The sequence below is a fragment of the Agelaius tricolor genome, unplaced genomic scaffold (assembly GCF_023055355.1).
Source record: "Agelaius tricolor isolate 1412-34295 unplaced genomic scaffold, bAgeTri1.0.p SCAF_2, whole genome shotgun sequence".
Lineage (NCBI taxonomy): Eukaryota > Metazoa > Chordata > Aves > Passeriformes > Icteridae > Agelaius > Agelaius tricolor.
Window position 1 is genome coordinate 56,118,420 of NW_027269262.1, and position 20,080 is coordinate 56,138,499.

Genomic DNA, 20,080 nt, shown 5'->3' on the forward strand with positions numbered 1-20,080 from the left:
CTCACTGAAAGTGAGAAAAAGCCAGGCTTGGCATTCAGGAAAACTTTTCCTACCAGTGAGGTTTGTGCTGGAGAAAGACCAAAGGTCTTCCTACCAGATTTTCAAGACATCAGAACACACATGAAATAAAGCCCATCCCTACTGCAGAAGAGAGTATCAGTAACTAAACTTTCCACACTGTAATTCCTATTTAGAAGTAGCTGGTTTGTAATACTCAGAATGTTTCAAATGTATCAGAACAGCATAGTGAGAAAAGAAATGTATTAAACTGAGAAGCAGGGTAGAGTATAATAGACAATAATAACCAAAAATTAAACTGAACATGACCATGTGTTTAGACTCTATCTCTACACTCAAAAATTTCATGTGATTTATCAAAGTACTCATTACAGGTGGAGAGTATAGTGGGAATTTTCATAGTAGGGTATTTAAACACGTTTCTCTTTTATAGAGGGTTCCCACAGCATCTAAGAGAGGGAGTAGGATAAAATGAATATAACATGCACAAGAGTCAAAACTTTAAAACCTATATTCTTCAGAAGGAAAGGGAGAAAATTAGCTTTGTTTCACCTATGATACACTGCAGAGAGAGACAATGGGAGTTTTTTGTCAACTTAGCCAGCCTGTCACAGCAAGGAGGAGGTGACTTAGCCTATCAGAAGGTGCTGAGGAGTCCATGTTCCCCTACTACTTTCACACTGCTAGCATCATCCCTACTCAGCCTTTCAAAAAGTTCAAATTCTGTAATAGGTGAGAAAATTGACAGATGTTATAGATATGTCCAAGCACTAAGCTTTTCAGAACTAAAAGGTTGTTTAAGTCCAAAATTAAATTAGTTTTTTGTATCTCAACACTTATGTTCCAATATATTCAGATGTATTCCTGTATTTTATCTAGCTTTAAGGCAATGCCAGACTGAAAATATGAGCTCTGGTGCACTCATAATTAATAACCAGATTAAAAACTCCTAATTAGTATTTTTAACTCTCCATGCTTTGTGCTTAGCATACCTAATTAGTTTGGCAACTTATACAAAGCTGCTTCATGAACACTGTTTTTCAGAGCTTCAGCCCTTCAATGCTTCCCTATAAAGGTCCTGTGTGCTGTTGGAAAGGCAGCATCACACACCAGCAAGCTCTGCAGCAGAACTTGCTGAGACTTCAGGGTTATTAGAGAACACTCAATCAGTCCATAAACTTCTGCTACTCCACACACAGCTCAAATAAATTCATAGAATCATTACAGAATATCCTGACTTGTAAAGGAACCACAAGAACCATCAAATCCAGCTCCTGGCCCTGCATGGGGCCAGCCCAAGAGTCACACCATGTGTCTGAGAGCATTGTCCAAACACCCTGGTGCTGTGACCACTTCCCTTGGGAGCCTGTCCCACTGCCCAATCACCCTCTGGATGAAGAACCTTTTCCTAATACCCAACCTAGGCTAAAACACATTGTTCAAGTGAATTACTTGTGTGACATTCAACCATGTAAGGAAGCTACTCAAATGAACTACCTCCAAAATACACAGAAAAACGAAGTTCTTACTATAAGCATCATATTAATCTGCTGTTCAAAAACTGCTGTATTATTAACACATAAAAATGTTATTTCTCCCCTAAAAGAAATCTACTGTTCTGAATCCTGTCTCCACAACAAAGATTTCTCATGGTTATTAGTATGTTAAATAATCTTCACATACCAGTTGTGAACCATCAGCTTCTGCACAGCCAGCAGTGCATTATAACGAACTTGCTGGTCTTCGTGATGCATGTGGTTCATGACCAGCTGCTTACCACCAAGCTGTTCAATCACTCTGAAAAACAGGAGAGGAGCAAGTTTTTTGACATTACTTTCAATTCAAGGTAGCTATCCTATCCAACCACTTCTCATCCAAGGCATTAAGAGGTTAAGTTTAAATTATATAATATTTATTTCATTAAAATTATTTATTTGCCAAGATACACATCTCACCTGATGTGTTACAAATACATATTACCTTCTGTAATAACTACTGATTTTTTTTTTTTTTTAAGATTTTTTAAGAATTCACAACAGAGAATGTTTATACTGGACTCCTGTTTGCTACTTTGAAATAAATAATCAAGAAAAGAACCCTTTTCAGAAAGGGTTATTTACTTTACACAGCTCTGGAAAAGGGTTTGCAGGGTACAGCATTATGAATTATTAGGTAGGAGAGGTAGTACCATCCACCCCATAAATGGATGGCAACCAGGTCACTCAATTTTTTGCAAGAATAAAACCTCAATCTCTTCTGGCACTAATACAGAAGAATGCTTGTAATCACACCAAGACCTATTAAATCACCCACCTCATACATATAGAGCTTTTTGAGATTCAAACTGTACTAGAGCCACAGCTACTCCTGCACAAGATGCAGAACTGGCTGTTAAGGTACCATTCCCAGAAAAAAGGATATGCTTCAGCTGCATCTTTCACTACAAACTTCACCACCACAGTCAGCCTTTTAACAGTTATACCAAATCCCTTATGAAATACTGATGAAACCTTGTATTGCATGCCATGAATATATTATTTCTAAATAAAACTGGTGGAAGGCAACACACTTAAAACCTGAAAAGGTATCACCATCCAGATAACTTTACATGCAGCATTTCAGTCTATCATAACAGTAAATTTGGAGAGAATTTGCAAGGAATATATAAGCTGATTTACTCACTGACTTTCATATAGTTTTTTACAGCGGTTCTCTCACTTAGTAGTTAAACATGCTATCCTGTGAAGACACTATCATTTGCTTTAGAGGCTTAACCTGATGTTGTCCTGCCATTTAAAGCTTACATTAGCTATCTGCATGTACTACTGCTCTTTTCATGGCCAGATTAATACATACTGCTATCTGCATGTAGTACTGCTCTTTTCATGGCCAGATAATACAGCTGCACAACAAAATGCATTTTTGCAAACTAAAGAACAGGTATGAAGACATAGCCTCGAGATGAAAAAGAGAATTTTCAGTTTCATTTTCTAAATCAGTCCTTAAGACCACAGGGAATATTATTTCCCAATAATATTCAAACATCTTTTCCATAAAGCAGGAATGGATTCAGACAAGTGCAATTGTTTCAAGCTGGAAAATCCTTGCCAAGAATTCAAGAAGTTATTAGTAATGTAACAGATTAAAAAAAACCTTTATGCTTGCCTTATGCAGCCTCACCTTTTTAATAAGTTAAATATAAAACCACTGCACACAAAGGCAAGAGTATGAAACATAAATAATAATTTTTTTTCTTTATTAAAGGACTGACTTAAGCCACTGGATGTTCAGGAAGTCAAAGGATGTGAAAAAGGCATTAAACTCAAAAGCTTCCTTATGATAGAAGAATGCAAGAACCAAAATGAAAGGTTAAAAGCCTATAATCACAAATGGTAATAGGCTCTTTCAGATGACAATACATCACTGAAATTATGGCTGAGAACATGAGGAGTTGAAGAACAGCATTATCATTCTTGCATAATGCTGCCTACAGTACAGATCACTTCCCAACCATGAGTTTAACCCAAAGGTCTAAACAGTGAAGAAGGTTCACAGTGAATCATGTTCCTTCAAGTTCCAAACGTGTCCAAAACACTACATTTAGTTTCCCCTCTCCTCAACTGCTGCTTATTTTACAGAAGTAATAGAGCCCAGTGTTACAGTTATATGTGCACATCTTCTGCAGTGACTGCTCCCCATAACATCACTGCACTAAGCCAAAACAGTGTCATTTCAAAAAAGTCTCTGGATGCTGAAGATTCAGGTTTTAACATGACCCAGTTAGAGGGAGAAAGAAGACATAGCAGATAAAGACAAATGAATGCAATTTAGACTGTTATAGCAGAAAACAAATATAAAATCCACACTACTTATCTTAAAGCCAGGGTGAAAAAGGGAATGCAAGTTTTTTTCTGAATCCTGAGCTAAGGAAGAGAATGGCTCTAGGTGCCCATCTCTTAAACATGTAAAACACAAAGCCCACATTCATAGCATTTAAGAAATTCTAAGTGTTGATTGTACATAACAATAACCTGTAGGCCACATGGAAGCTGTGCTGGCAGTCTGCATTTTTAATGTCAGGAACCAAGAGTGCTAAACTTTATTTCTGATGTTACACTCTCAGAAAATGCATCTTTGTGAGCCTCATGAGAAGCCCACAGTGATACTGTCTCAACAATTTCGTCCACAAAGTGTAATTTTAAAAGCAACTTAAAATTATTTAGGCATTGGAGAACAGCCATAAAAAAAAAACCACAGGATCTTGTTAACAAACATTTCTTTTGTCAGACAAAGGGAAAGATTAGCCAGAACTGTAGCTCTAGGTCTCCACTGTGCCTAGCAGGTGAAGTTAAGTAGTTTTAGTATCCAATCCATCTCTGCAATCTTCAAAGGCTAAAGGATGATCCAGTTAGGGTTCACAATAAACACTTAACAGAAACAGAAGTATTTAGGACGCCTGAATTCTTCTACTCTTCTAAACCAAGGAACTGTATCTGTTCTTGGAGTGAGTCATGCAATGACAGATTAAAATACCAATCACATGTGGGAGCAGTACACAACTGTGTACCAAAAAAACATAAGAAATGGATTATTATGCTGGAATGGACACACAGTCCAGAGGCATTTTAAGCTTTTAGTTAGTTCCAAAATTGCTGAAGTCGTATTTGGTAAGAATACACTGGATTACAAATGAAATTCTTTAAAAGTTTGTTCAATGGAACAGAAAGTTAAATAAGCCAAGTCTGTAGACAGAAAGCAGCTAAAGTATTAGAATTTGAGATAAGAATGTGGGTTAGAACAGTATCTAGGACACTATTTGCTGATGACCACTTCTTTTGAAGGCTGGCACATTGCTGAATAGGCTTAACAGCCTGGGAGCTAAGTGGAGCTGCAGTCCTAACAGCTATATTTTCCCAACCACAGACAGAAGGATACAGGTCCTGTTTATCCACTCTGATTTCATAGCTTTGCACCAGCAACCACATGGCCATACTAGCCCACACATTCAGGTAAATGCATGCTAACTATTTCAAGATTATGGCAAATATGTAATAAAATAATGTCATACAAAGAGCAGGTCAAAGCAGGAACAACCAGCATTAGCCAGTCCTCCAGCTTTGCCACTTGCAGCACTATTAGTTTCCACCTTACTGAAGGATATCTTGCCTCTCCTTCAAATACCATGTCAGTTCTTACAAGACTACAGGGGCTGGAATCAGTACATCTTCCTAGCATATATATGGCCTGAAGTTTCAGTCTGCTGTCCATGATTCTACTACTGTCAACACAGCAGTCTGCACAAGAAGAGTTCGTGAAATTCCCAACAAAGCTAGAATGCTGTACTCATCTTATCTATTGAGCTGGTTTTAGCTGAGGTAGTTGATTTTCCTCTTTGTACTAAAAGCAGTGTTGATTTCATTATTGCCGAGCAGCATTTGTACTGCACCCAGGCCTTCTCTGCTCTTCACCCCACCAGCAGAGGGGCTGGGGCTGCAAAAGGACTTGGGACAGGACAAAGCCATGGAAGCTGACCCCAGCTGCCTAAAGGGATATTCCATACCATATGGCAACATGTTAGCACACAAAACTGGGAGGAGGAGGAGGAAGAGGGGAACCATTCAAAGTGATGGTGTTTGTCTTTCCAAGTACCCATTATTCATAATGAAGACCTGCCTTCCCTGAGATGGCTGAACACCTGCCTGCTCATGGGAAGCAGTGAATTAATTCTCTATTTTGCTTTACCTATTGAATTGTCTATATCTCAACCCACTATTTTTCTCACTTTTACTTTTGTTTCTCTTCCCCCATCCTGCTGTAGAGAGAACAACTGGCTATATGGACCCTGAGTTGCCAGCTGGGGTTAAACCATGACATCCATTAAATCCTGTGCAAAAACCAAGAACAGACTGCTTCTCTGCTACAAAAATTAAGTCACATGTGCCTCTGTGTAAATGATGAGCCAGTTTCCTGAAAAACCAAAGGCTTCTTTCTGCTTCAATAGTCTCTACCTTAGAAGTGCAATTACTCAGTAAACATCTTTCCTCATAGGTTTTTAAAGCAGGAAAATATAGCAATGTCCATGTGTACTTCAACAGGAATTTGAGTTTATAATGAACATGAAAGCTTTCACAAAAATGAATATTTGTCTAGCTAAAACATGCTTAAATGGAAGAGTGAAAACTGAATCTGTGCATCACTGAAATTACACCAGCAATTATTTGTGGAAAAAAATTTCTTTGTAGTCTTAAGTCACAAAACAGTCTTTAGCTGGAATAGTCCATGTCTACCCCAAGTCCAGTAATTACAGTCCAGTTAGTCATAGAGAGGAAAAATTATATGTTGATTAAACTCTTGATAGTTCCTCCAATTTCTTCTGGTGCCTGGCTTCTGCTTTAGTCTAAACATCGTATTCAATACTTTAATCATTGGTTCCCTTTACAGTTAAGAGACATTGAAATCCGTTAAGTCAGAGATCCAGTCTGCAGTTTCTCATCTGATCTAGTCTGTGTTTCCTTATCTTCCCAATAAATAAAACTTAAGCATAACCTGCAATCCCTTTGCAGCGTATTTTAATATAAATAAGCAGAAAAGGCCACAGGCACAGTACATACTCCAGCTACCTTCTAAGACAACAACATACTGGCATTTTCCTACCGTTTCCCACGGGGATAGTGGCGTACATATTCTCCCACGTCATGAGCAGCTACAGCCAGCACCTGTGGATCATCAGAAACTTCCAGAAGTTTTGTCAGGATCCTAGGAAAGAATGTGAAACAATGAAGTCCCACATTTTCGGTTGGTTTTTATTTTTTTGTTTTGGTTTTCTTATTTGTTGATGGGTTTTTAATCAGTGATAACTTAAAAAAAAAAAAAGCCCTTAAGCATAAAAATGTTTTACAAGTCACCCAAACAGTAAAGCTAGAACTTTTTCCAAACAATGCAGTTGTACTTAACAAAACTGGGAACCTGCCCTAATTAACAAAATTATTTTAAGTATTCACTAGAATCAGTTTAGTGAACTATATACACAAATACCTATAACCAAGGATTACAAAATCTCTCCTTTTTTTTTACTTTGGCTCCAAGACCAACAGTTCTGAATTCTAAATAAGCTTCATTAGAAAGCAGTTCTTTCCTAACTCAAAGACTGAGATGAGAGCTATGCTCCTTGCAAATTACTCCAGTGCCACATTATTTTCATAGCATGCATAGAAACACCAAGCTGTAAGAAGCATAAAACAGCTTCTGGACTCTTAACACTGTCTGAGTTTTTTAATTAAGTAGTTAAACCACCTTTAGTGAAAAACAGCTACAAGTAACACTGCTCTCTAGATAGCAATGAGAAGGGAGGAAAATGACACAGATTATGAAGGTTAGACACAGCCGAAAAGGTTAAACATAGAGATCACTGGAAAATTAGAGTATTCTATGCTTAGTGAGATGACAAATGTGTTCTAATCAGACAAAGTTAGAAACAAGCTGAAATCGGTAGGTTAGAAATTCAACTGGAATTTAAAAAAGGAACACGCGGGTAAAATTAAATTACCACAGCCATTGTCTCCCTAGAGGCCAGAAAGTGACAGGAAAACCACTTCTCAAATGAAAAGAACTCCTACTTTTGACAAGAAGAGGAAGCAGAAACTTGAACCATAAGACTAAGCAGAAGACACCAAAGAGCCATATAATGATGTTGAACAAAATATAAGCCCAACATCAAGGCAGGTAATAATGCAGAAGGTACGAAAACAATTATGTTTAACAGTAGTTTGAGAGTATTAGATTTAGAAAACTAATAAGCAGGCAGATAAGGAAAAAAATAAAATTATATGGTTCAAAGCAAATAAGACTTGTTTGTCAAATGCTTTACAAGGCAAAAAATGAAGTTCTGAGGTGCAAGAATCTCCCCATTATGTTGTGGCGGAGGGTGTTTTTTTGAGGATTGTGTTTGGCTTGGTGTTGAGTTTTTGGGGGATTTTTTGAGAGTTGGAGGTGTATCAGGAACTACTGAAGATTACTGTCTTTGCAGCAGCAAAAGTGCAAGGAAGTCCCAGAATCAGGAGAAATAAATACAGCAAAACATTGTAATCACTACAGGAAATACTAAGCCTCAACATCAACTTCATGCCACAGTTGTCAGCATCTAAAATTTTTAAGTCTATAATCCTACATATTCAACAATATGCACACAGGGATGAATTTATCAGAATTTTTCTAAGGTGTCAGGCCAGCTGAAATGCACATAAAGCTCAGGATCACCTTGCTCTTGCCATGTCGTTTAATATCTCACATGCTCCATTTGACCTCCTGATTTCTGTTAGATCTGGCACTTATTAGCAAGCCCTGAACTGGAAGAACACCATGCATTATCAGTTAATGGCAAGAGCCAGGCATCATTTCAGGACACAGTTTCATATGCCAGACAGCCAGTCCTCAACTGCAAATAAATATGGTTCAGGTTCACTTCATCTAACAATCTATATACTCCAAACACAGTTCCAACACAAAACAGACACATTGCAACATAATGCACTGAGTCAAATTTCTCATGGAACAGTAACACAACTTTCAACTCCAAAATATCCAAGACAGAAGTTCATTACTCAGATCAACATCACCACACAACACAAATCTAAGATTAAGATACAGCAAAAACACTTTTTTAATCTAATCAAACCTACATGCAAGTTAAACTAAAGACATTCCCTCTATCATAAATACATTTTTACCAGTAAAAGCAAATAAACAGTTCTGGTTTTGAACACAGTAAACTATACATTCTAAAATAAGCAGGATGTTTTGACTTGCTTTCATTCTTGACTTTGTGTTAAAATGTAAACCTTTATTAGATTCTGGTTCATTTAAACACAGAAAATACTAAAGGATCACATTATTCAAGACTTGAAAACTTACTTGAGTAGTTCATAATTCTTCTCATTTAGTCTTACAGCATTCTCCCGCCAAAACTTCTCAGATTTGTGCACAGGACTCCACTCCAGTCTTCCTGACTTGAGCTCAGAGCTGTATTCATCAAAGGAGCTGTAACACAAGACCTAAATGAGATATTGGCCAAACTTCTTCAAACACTTTGAACCATATGCCCAAGCCTGTCCCTAACGAAGCTGGAGCTCAAATTGCTATGACAAATTTGGAAGTCAGTGCTCTGCAGAGTATGAGAATTGCTCCCTGCCTCACCATTTGGTAAATAACAAAATGCATGAGAGGCAATAAGAAAAAATTGTTTTCAAACACAACCCTCTATCCGCCCCAAAACTATTCCCAGAAAGCAAATTTAAAAAAAAAAAATTAAAAACCCAACCACGCAAATGAAACATTTTGGAATTTAATTCTCTGTTTTTCTGGGTTTTTATGTTTTAACTTCCCCAATCTAGATTTCAGTCTACCTTCCATCCACTTAAACCTCGGACACTACCTACAATATGCACTTCAATTTAGGCACAAGACCAAGAACTAGGTAAACACTAGCAAAAACTCGAGTTAATCTGGACAGTAGAAATTATTCTAATCAGGTAGACTTCAGTTTTGACTGGAAATCCTTTAAGATCACTTTTGAGTCCTTTAGCAATTTCTCAGTTACAAACATCACATTTATAAGTGAAGACTTATTTCTATTTATTTTCTATTCAACCTCTAAATGCTGACATACAATAGGAAACTAGCAACCAGCACATCTCTGTATGCTCTATTTTACTAAATAGCATTTACATATTATAATTCTGTAGATATTTTAGCCTTACAAAAGAAAAAGGTTCTACCAACATTCACATAAATGCTTTTTTTTAAAGTGCACACTGCAAAGCATACCTAAGGTCCTGCACGCTCTCACCAAGCTTGTCCAGTAGAAATTTGATATCTTCACTGATGTCTTCATCATCATATTTCTGCTGATCCAAATTCTCTAGCTGCTTTAAAACCTTACATTGAATCATGGCAAGAGCATATTCTTGGCGAGTTTCTCTCTCAGTAGATTTCTCTAACAAATTCTAGGGAAGTAAAGATGTATTTATTTTGTTTAAGAACAGACTACTTTGAAACAAAGTATTTTAAAGAAATACTCTTACTGGAACTTTTTTCATTACTAAGTGACAAAATTGACCACTTCCTGAAAGCATCTCTTTTTTCAGTAATAGAAAGTACTAGTTCACCTGTTTTGAATATTTTCCACATGAAACTGAGGTGACTACAAATACTATTCAAAGAAAAAGGGCAGGCTTATATCTCAAATACCAGAACACCATAAACAGCCACTTTTATCTTGGATTACCATTTTAGCTTTCTGTGCAGCAATAGCATAAGGCAGAGAGCCTTTAAAAAAATAACTTGAAGTCTTCTTTCCAAATCAAAGTTACCATCTGGATTAGATCAGCTCTTTTCAAGTTTGGGAATATTCCAACTAGACATTTTTATTTAAACAGCAGCTTGTTGGTAAGATTGGAAGTATAAGCACAGAATGCAGTAGTCAAGTTCCAATATCATTTAGTCATTACATTTCTACTCAATTTTATCAGCTTTCAATTATAATTTTCAATTGCAGCTGGCCACCTGCACTTTTTGATAAAGCTGAAAACATGAATTTCATACAAAAGACAAAGTCCTTAATAAACAGAACACATGTTCATATAAATAGGATTTAACATCTGCCAGAAATAAGCAGTGAAACTATATAGAAGGAATTTGACTGCATCACTCTTGTGACAGAACTATTACACTTAAGGTTATTTTATATCAGACATCCTATTAGTTACTGAAGCAGAATACTGTAAATCAATTTTAAAACTTGAAAACTAAATATAAGTCAAATTACTGCTTTTAATGGCCATATATAATTAGCTTTAATGTGCAAAAAAAAAGGCACCCCAGTTTCTACTTCAGTGAGTGAAATAAAAGGTAATTCACAGAAAGGAATGCTAATTAGAGTTAAAATTGCTAATGAGAGCAAATGAAAAAATAATGAACCTTAAATAAGACAATTCAACAGGTTCAAGGAGCAGGTGGATAAAGGTTCCAAAGAACTCCTAGTTAAGATAATGGCAAACAGATGTGGAAGCTATTCCAAATATTATTACCTATCTATACCATAGTGAGATGCTCAAGCTCTTCATAGTGAATTTGAAAGGATATGTTAACAAAGTAAAAACACAAATATATGACTATATAGAATGAATCAGTAAACCACTCAGTAATAAAATCCAAAATCTTAAGGAATAAGACTAGCTCTACGAAGGAAACAGATGTAAAAGGGGATAAAAGTATGAAAAATGAGGGGATAAAATAATAGGTAGAGAAAACAGTACATTCAAAGAGAGAGCAGTGCCCAATACTTGTTGCTCTATAGAAAAAAATACTACATTTGCAGTTATATACTTCAGGCACTAAACTTGATAAAAAGGTGAAATATACTCAACTTGAGTATATTTCACTTGAAAGGTGAAATTCTCAGCTTAGGAGAAATAATAGAGAGGACATCTAAGTTGCCGAGACTCATGGAGCACTTTCCATAATGCATAGATAGATTAGGGAATCATCCAGCCTAGTCATGTATTCAATTCCCCCCCCCAGAAACTGTGGCATCTCATACAGGACAAGGACTACTTTTCCTCTGCTACCTATATTAATTTTGTTTCAGAACTCACAGCTCTGATGTCTAATTTCTAATCTATTATGTTCCTGGCTGCCAGTTAACAACTCATCTTCACGCCAACACAAGTCCTTAATGTTGGAGAAAGGAAACAGCTAAGTTACACTCCCCCAAGCCTGTAACAGAAACAACTTATTCTTTCTTAGCCTTTATTTAAAAAAAACTTTAGCTTCATTTTTGTCTCCTCTTGCAAAACACAGTAGATCTAAGAACTAGCAATTATTTCTCCTATTTTTATGACCTCAGAATAAGAAGAAACTGGATATTAACTGCTGAGCTTCTCAGCTTCTTTTTCTCTTTTAAATTTTTTAATTTTTTTTCCAATTTGTCTTGCTATATGTCCCTGCTTAATCCTAACATTAAGATCTTTAAGAACACTACAAGATCTAGAGATTAAGAATAGTAAGAATATATAGTAAGAATAGCTCCAACTGATTTCATACCACTGTTCTCCTTCAACAAGACAAACAGCAAATTCTTATGCTCTGCTTTATCCAGAAATATCCAGTGGCAGATGTTTCCAGATAGAGAGACAGAGTAAGCACCTTCACACAGCTTATCATTGCTAATCAGCAAATCAGTAATCAACAATTTCCCTCTCCCCATTCTAATATGCTTGAACACTTACTATTGGAACATCCAGGAAAACAAACAGCTTCCAAGACCTGCATTTCCTACTCAGGAATACCAAGTGCTGCTTGAAAACAGCATTACAAAGTTGTTACAGCTTTCCTGTATTACTCACAAGACACTTGGCAAACATGCACATAAAACTAGTAGCATCCATGAACCTAAAATGGTACTCTCATAGTAAAAACATCAAGCCTAGGAACTCAATTCTTCCTAATTATCTTATATAGGAACAGGAATTTTCAGGTAATGAAGACATAGTAATTCAACTAATCACTCTTACATGGGTATTCTCATCTGCCTTTACAGAGCCACCAAGAAAAGATTTTTGGACTAGTAAATAAAAATAAGTTCTCAGTGGGAGAACAAACATATGCATTCAAAATAATACTTTGTTAATTAAAGCTTCATAAGATAAAATGTATCAGCTATTAATAACTCCAGGGTTTTACAGTAGTTCCAATAGGAAAAAACCTTGAGGTAAAAAAAGAGAAATCACTAGTGCCTGTGTTAACATTGGTCTTTTTAGTCAAGCTTATTATAAGAAGGCATTGACAAGCAGATATCTATTACTAGTAATAACCTATGTATTACCTGTAGCAAACATTCAAGTTAACAAAAAGAAAAAAAAAAAAAAAGAGGAAAAAAAAAACCCCAAAAAACCCAGAGAGTTAAGCTTTCAATCAGCTTATTGATATGGTCCAGCAGAAATAACTGTTCATCAGGAACATTTGAGACCTAGGAATCTGCAGGAGAAGCACAGCATGACTGCAGTCAACAGGTACTCACCCGAAATGCTGCGAGGATGATCCTGGTTACTTTCTCTTTGACAGATTCCTGAAGAATATCCGACAGCACAGGGACAATATTGTACCGACGAAGATATTCACACATTTGAGGGCTAAATGCCAGCAGCCACACACAGAAAATCATCTGATACTGCAGCTGAAAACCGCATTTGTTGCTCAAGACACCCATGATGCTAAAAAATTGACACAGTGCACATTTAGTTTTTAAATAATGACTACATAGGTTGCATTGCTCCAATCGGAAATGTTAAAAGAAATGGAAACACAAACTTATTGGAAAGAGCTGCTGAGGATGAGCATACCACACACATTTCACAGTAACCTGCATCACTATTTATCATTGTATAAGCAGCTTGTTCTGAAAGCCATCTTTTAAAGAGATGGTTTTTTTCACATTAGCCTTAAAGCCATAAAGCAGCTTTTTACATTTGAACTGATGTGGTACTGTATCCATCTTCTGGTTAACCAAGACAGTTTTTCTACTGGTATGTTTAAAGCATTATTTGACATTCTGGAAGAAACAGAGAAAGCTCAACTACTCCTTCAGACTTAAGAAGAAATAAATTGAACAAAATCTACACAAATTGAACCTCGTTCCTTAATTGCACTTGTCCACAGGAGTGTCTGAAATGAGCTGAAGTATTCATTATTTAACAGCAAGTTCTCAGAAAGTGTCTCATAGATACAAATATACAAAGTACTACTAGAAAAATAATAGCACCACAAGATCTTCAGGAAGACATCATGCAGCAGGTTTGCTCAGCTGAAGTTTTGAAAATTTAATAAGCAATTTACAGGTCAATTTTGAAACAGATAACTCAATTTAAAATTTAAAAAAGAATCTACATTCAAAATCATTCTTATCAAGTTTAAGACCAGTTCAAACATGGTGAAACACAGGCTTATTGTAATGCTTTAATACTTGATTAAAAAGCTTCCTTGATTTCAGCAGTGTCACCTTGACACACAGGAACATCACCTGAAATTTTACTTCACTAAGAATTTTGACTTTTCTCCATTTCAGTGTAAAGGGATATTTTTCATTAAGTGGAAATTATGTATCAACCATCCCCAGTAGAGGCACAGATGGCAGAAAAATTATTTATAGGCAAGCAATTTTTAAATAAGATTAGTGCTGAAATCCTAGCCTAATGCAAAGCTATTTATTAGGAGAATTGGATAAAAGAGTGACCTACTTGAAGCCATATGTGGAAAAAATTACTCTTAGCTCTAGAAAATGTTTCTCCTTTCACTAATATTTTCAGACAGAACAATTCCAAACTCTAAGACTAGGATGATCAGCAGAAACTCATTTTGTTAGTCCTTGTTCTACTAAAAAATAAACAGAACATCTTCAGCTGAAGACAAATGGTTATATTCCTGTTCAGATACATACTTAAGCAGTTCTTCTTGAACAGGGAAGTTGCACCAATGCCTCAACAGTGCAAGTTCCATTTGTTTATTTGACTCTGTTAATGTCTGAAAACAAATCTCTTTTGTAGGCAAACAGAACAGCTGTCTATTACAAGAGAGTTCTATTCCAATGAAAGATCACTGGGGAAAACACTACTAAGTGCATGTATATCCATATAAATTGAAATAGGTGCTCACCAATTTACTCCATCTGCTTCTACCCATGCAAAGCGGTATTCATTGACCCTGAGCATCAGCTGCAGACATCCAGCAACACATTGTACGTACTGGGAACTCTGGGTGAAAAGAACAGCACTTCTTACCAGAAGAGTCAGGTAGTAAGAGTTGAAGTACAGTTTCCTTAATTAGGCTTTACTGGCATAAAAGGAGAGAGTTCTGAATATTAAAGAAGTGTTATGCAAGCAATACCACTTTACATTATCAGAATATTTGAACATGCCTTACTTCAGTATCTATGAATGAAAGCTGTCTTCTGTTTGAATAAAGTTGCCAGAGCATGTTTTTCTCTCTTCTTACTCAATTGTCAGCATTACCTTCACTAATTCTAATCATACATTAATCAGATATGCCACTGATAAAATCTTGTTTGCTTTTTTCCTCCCTATAAGCCTTTTCCTTGAAATTCTCACAGTAGCTCACTCACATAATACAAATTCAAACCTTTCAAACATTTAATGAAGTAAAGAAGTTAGGCAATCACATATGAAAAGAAAGGAGGCAATAAACAGAATTGAAAATAAAGAGTAACTCATTCTGTGTCTCTCATGAGACATTTAAGTCCTTTATGTAAAAGCTAAGTCAGTGCATCTGGGCTCAAATCATCTAGAAGATCAATTTCCCTGTGAAAATGTTCATTTTCACACTCCATGAAAATAAAACAGCTACAAACACACAGACAGCTCTCCCACTCCAAATAATGCATTAATTTATCTGGATCACCAACCCATTGAATTTGGAGTTTTCTTTAAAAAGAGTCTGTCATAAAAGCATTGTCTTCCAACACCATTATAATTGAAATTTCGTAATAAGATTCCAGTTCTCATTTCCTGTATAAAATGCTACAACTGCATCTCTAATTTACTCTGAAATTAGCCAGGATCTGCTTGAAAATCCTGCATAAGCTAGATCTGAAATCCGAACACTAACGAAGTTAAGACAATACTTACCCACTTTAATTATCTAAAACATATTTGCACTCTGCTGCTCTGGGTCCCTGCCATAGCACAGTACATCCATGCAGTGCCACAGTGCAATGAATAATGATTTCTGAGCACATCAGAAGAGCTCATGGCTTCACAGTAAGTGCTGCTGTGTGCTGCAGAACTATATATTCTTTTATGGCTGTGTGACAGAGGGCTGTCAGTCTAACGAAACCTAACACTATGGAACACAGATCTGCACATGAAATACTGAAATACTTCAACTTATATGCTCAGGCCATTGTTTTATGCCCTACCCATAGTCATGAACAACAGTCTGGCATATTTTCTACTTCAAACCCCAGATGGGCTTAAAGTAGAAAAAACCTTTAAAGACCTCCACGTGTAGAGGAGGTTTCTCCTCTACAGGAAGCTAACACTTTAAAGCCATGACTACACTTTGAAGAACAACAAATCCCAAGTTAAATCTTCTGAGAAACTGTGACCACTTTCAGGCTGCAAAACAAACAAAAGACCAAACTGAATTCTACTCCATATTTGAGAACTACGATAAACTGCCTCATCATGCCACAGCACCACAGAAAAATCCAGTCAGGATGATCACTTGCATTTGTTATACTGCCACAGTTCATCTCTGTAAAAGTTCAGCAGCTTTTACAGCTACATGAAATTCAGTATTTAAAAAATGTTGATGCAAAAAGGACAATCTGTTTTCCTCTGAATTCAAGCTATTCAGATATGAAAAGCTTACAGCTTTGAAAGCACTCCTGCAATTTCATGCTACAGTGGTTTATGGGCAATATCAGCTTTAATATCTGATGTGCCCTTTTCTGAGTTCTGCACAGCACAACAGTCAAAAGCTTCTCGGTTTCAGGTTTCTTCTACAAGTCCAACAGTGGTAAACAGACAGTACTGAATCACAGAATCATTTGGGCTGGAAAAGACCTCTAAGATTACCAAGTCAGGGACTTAAAACTGTTTGAATATTAAATTAATTTTACATAATTTTTTCAAGTTTTAACAAAGAAAATCCTAGATACATCAACAGATTTAACAAGACAGACTAACTTGTAAAATATACACTTCCACTGCCAATATTCTATGTGAAATGAAGTGCTTAAAAATACTTTTGTTTCTTGGCGCCATCACCTGGCACTCTGCTGTACAGTTCTGATTCCAAGTACTTCTTATCACTGGCACCAGAAGAGATCTGCACCTTAATCCGAGGAGTGAATATCACCTGCCCAAAATAGCAGATTGACAGATTTCAAAGATATACTCACATCACTTGTGGAGACTGCTCCTGAATCCACAGAACCCCCTGTACCACGTAGTTTCTAGGAAAAAAAAAAAAGTTTAAAATCAGACTTTAAAATCAAAATTTAAAATCAGACACTCTTCACCCTTAAGGAACAGCTGTTACCAAGTTTCTTTCAGTTCTCCAATCTTTCTAGGCATTAAAAAAAAATTTAGAATCTATTAGATATTTTTCCTGCTCAATATATTACTGTAATATATTGTATTTATTTCCCACACACACCTCATGTCTAGAAGAATGTGCTTGGAACTGATCTGGTACACCAACATTTTTAATTATTTAAGTGTGGATTTATTCAAGACATTTATTTATCTTAGAATTTGCTAATTGTACTCTTGCATCTTTCTGAAGGAAATTCCAACTTTAAGATTCTCCCTCCAGAGAAAATAAATAAAATTCCTTTTTAATAAGCCCAGTTTAGAAACCCATGAAAAATATACCATTAATAAATCTACTGAATATTTCTTGGCTCTCCAGAATCCCCTTCTACTACAGCACTAAGAGGAATGAGTGACAAATCACTGTGTCTTGAAGGAAAAATGTCCAGAAATTAATGCAAAGGAGAATGATTCATCTTTGAAGGACAAGCCTGAAGTTTATGGTTCAAATGGAGCCAATACTATAAAAATACTGTCCAAGTAACTTGGAATTTATTCAGTTTCAAGATACAGGACTAAAAGTAAAGGCTTTGTACTACAGTAAACTGGTTTTGATATTCAATTTCTGCTGCCATGTTACTTTTCTTCCCAGCAAAAAACTCTGATAACCAAAATAGTAGAGGCAAGACAACAAACTCTCATCTCATATTTTCTCAGTGTACAGAAGAAAAAAGACAGTGGTAACCAACAGAAAAGGCAAAAATATTTATTATTAGTTTACATTTCAAGGACTGGAGTAAAACACTTAAAATACTAAGTTAAAAAGTAAGTGCTTGAATAAAGAACACTTAGTTTTAAAAATGACGAAGTAAAATATCATTTAAAAAAAACAAAACCAAAAATATACCTCTTGTTTGCACATTTATACATTCATATTATTTAGAAAGTTTCCAAAGTTACTATAAAGTTTAAACAAAAGCAGCTTTTTACCTGTGAACTAAGCTGAGTTTTAATCCAGTTGAAATAGTAATTCAAGTCACTGCCTTCCATAAGCTCCCTCCCCCAAGCAGCCAGTTTGGCAATAATTCTTGCTGCCTGAAAAATAATGCAATAAACCAATTATTCAAAGACAGCAATTTCAGAATTCAGTGAGAAGTTCTGTAAACTTCAGAAACCAGTTTTAGATACAAGTTAGCCCCTTACAGAAATCTACCTGTTTTCTATGTAGGGGACTCTTTGTGCCTGTTATCAGTTACCTGCAGCTGTTGAAGTTCACAAGGCACCAGTAAAGAACTCAGAAGGAGAAGGAGGGAAGCTGTCAATGGGCTACTGCTGTAGGACACTACTAGAGTCAGAAATCAATCAAAAGCAAGACACTGGGTGGCCTAACACATGCAGGTTTAATTTAAGCAACTATGGCATATGCCAGTACAAATGGTAACATGGTATTGAAGTTCTTTTGTACTTAAACTGAAGGAAGTCATCTTCAAGAAGGGAGACGTTTCATGCCCAGAAAAAGAAGAGCAGAAAAGTAAAATGGAAGGTACAATTTAAGAAAGAAGTTGGGGAGTAAAAATGTGGTCAGGTTAAGAATTTTCATTATGCCTATGGCTTTAAGAACACTTAAACAAGAGTATATTTCCACATCAGACTTTCCAAATTATATTTGAAGTAAATCTACACTGCAGCCTGCAGTTAATTTGCAAAAGCATTTGAGCCAGCTTACATCTAAAGAGACAGTGCAACCAAGAAATTACTGAAGCAGGGGCTCATTTGCATGCAGACAGTTCCATGAAGCAGTGAGGACACTATTCCAGCCACCTTTCCACCGTACTGCATTCACATGTGCAGCACCACCTCCACTGATTGTAGAGGGATTACAAGTGCGAGTCTGGAACAATAATTGCTACATTAAAATGTGTCAGATCCCCTTCTTAATGGAAGTAAGTCACCCTAAAAAATCCCTCCAGCTTTAAAATACAAGATATTAGCTCTCTAGTCAACAATTCTTCTTAGTTAAAACTGCTACCTGGCCCCTGAATGAGAGACCACTTATGTTTAGCAGAATCTGAGCCTACACAGAGGATAAGTATTTTTATCTGTCTCATCAGATGTAATGATGTGCCATCAAAAATCTTCCAGAGTGCATAGTAAGGAGAAAAATAAAATAAACCCAACAAAAATCACACAATCCTAAAATTTGTATTTAAAAACATTCACATGCTTTAAAAAAAAAAAATGCACTGTACTAAAAGGTATAAGGCAGGAAACTTAAATCGTGTCCACTTTAAGTGGATTCTCTTCACATAAGATTCTCTGTGTCTTGTCAAGTTATTTGTACATTTTTGCAGCACCTAAAGAATACAATATCTGAATAACACAAATCTGAGTAGAGAAATGCTGACCATCAAAATTTCTATACCATATGTTTAAAAAACACCATTCCAGGGAAACTAAATAGTTTGCACTGCAAGGGTCTAAAAATTATGCTTTACCTGCCTATTTGGGCAGTCAGCATTGTCTGACTGCTCAAACTGCAGTTTTGCAGGATGGGTCTTCAGTAGCACTACCACCAAAAAAATCACAAAACAAACTGCATTGGCCAATAAAGAACCCCAGCCACCTCCTCCCTCAGCTACATCAAGAAAACTGATTCACATCCATGCAGTCAACCTGATTAAATAAATAAACAAATCAAGCCTGACATTTTTCTTGAGAACAAGCCAGCTCACTGTTCAAGTGGCAGTACAGCCCCAAACACAGTTGCACTGGCCACACCCCAAGGCAAACAGCATGGCTTGCTCAGTGTCCTGAAATCCTTGCACCAGTTCTGCCCCCACAGCCTAATGCAGACCAGGCAGTGAGTTTCTAGTTTGTCTCTGATTTGACTCTACCATATCATTCCAGCACAAACATATGCAGTGCAGAAAAATTCATAGTTGTGCAGTCTTCTCTTC

At 36.3% G+C, this 20,080-nt stretch overlaps 1 protein-coding gene across 1 annotated transcript in view; it reads right to left on the reverse strand.

Moving 5' to 3' along the window:
- ATP6V1H (ATPase H+ transporting V1 subunit H) overlaps positions 1–20,080 on the reverse strand; it is a 46,831-nt gene that overhangs the window by 10,538 nt on the left and 16,213 nt on the right. Inside the window, exons 5-12 of the mRNA XM_071419453.1 lie at positions 18,114–18,218; positions 16,991–17,044; positions 14,725–14,822; positions 13,094–13,286; positions 9,841–10,019; positions 8,929–9,054; positions 6,673–6,774; positions 1,702–1,815 (exon numbers count right to left, since the gene is read on the reverse strand). Coding sequence (XP_071275554.1) covers positions 1,702–1,815; positions 6,673–6,774; positions 8,929–9,054; positions 9,841–10,019; positions 13,094–13,286; positions 14,725–14,822; positions 16,991–17,044; positions 18,114–18,218 — 971 coding nt within the window. The remainder of the gene's footprint in view (positions 1–1,701; positions 1,816–6,672; positions 6,775–8,928; positions 9,055–9,840; positions 10,020–13,093; positions 13,287–14,724; positions 14,823–16,990; positions 17,045–18,113; positions 18,219–20,080) is intronic.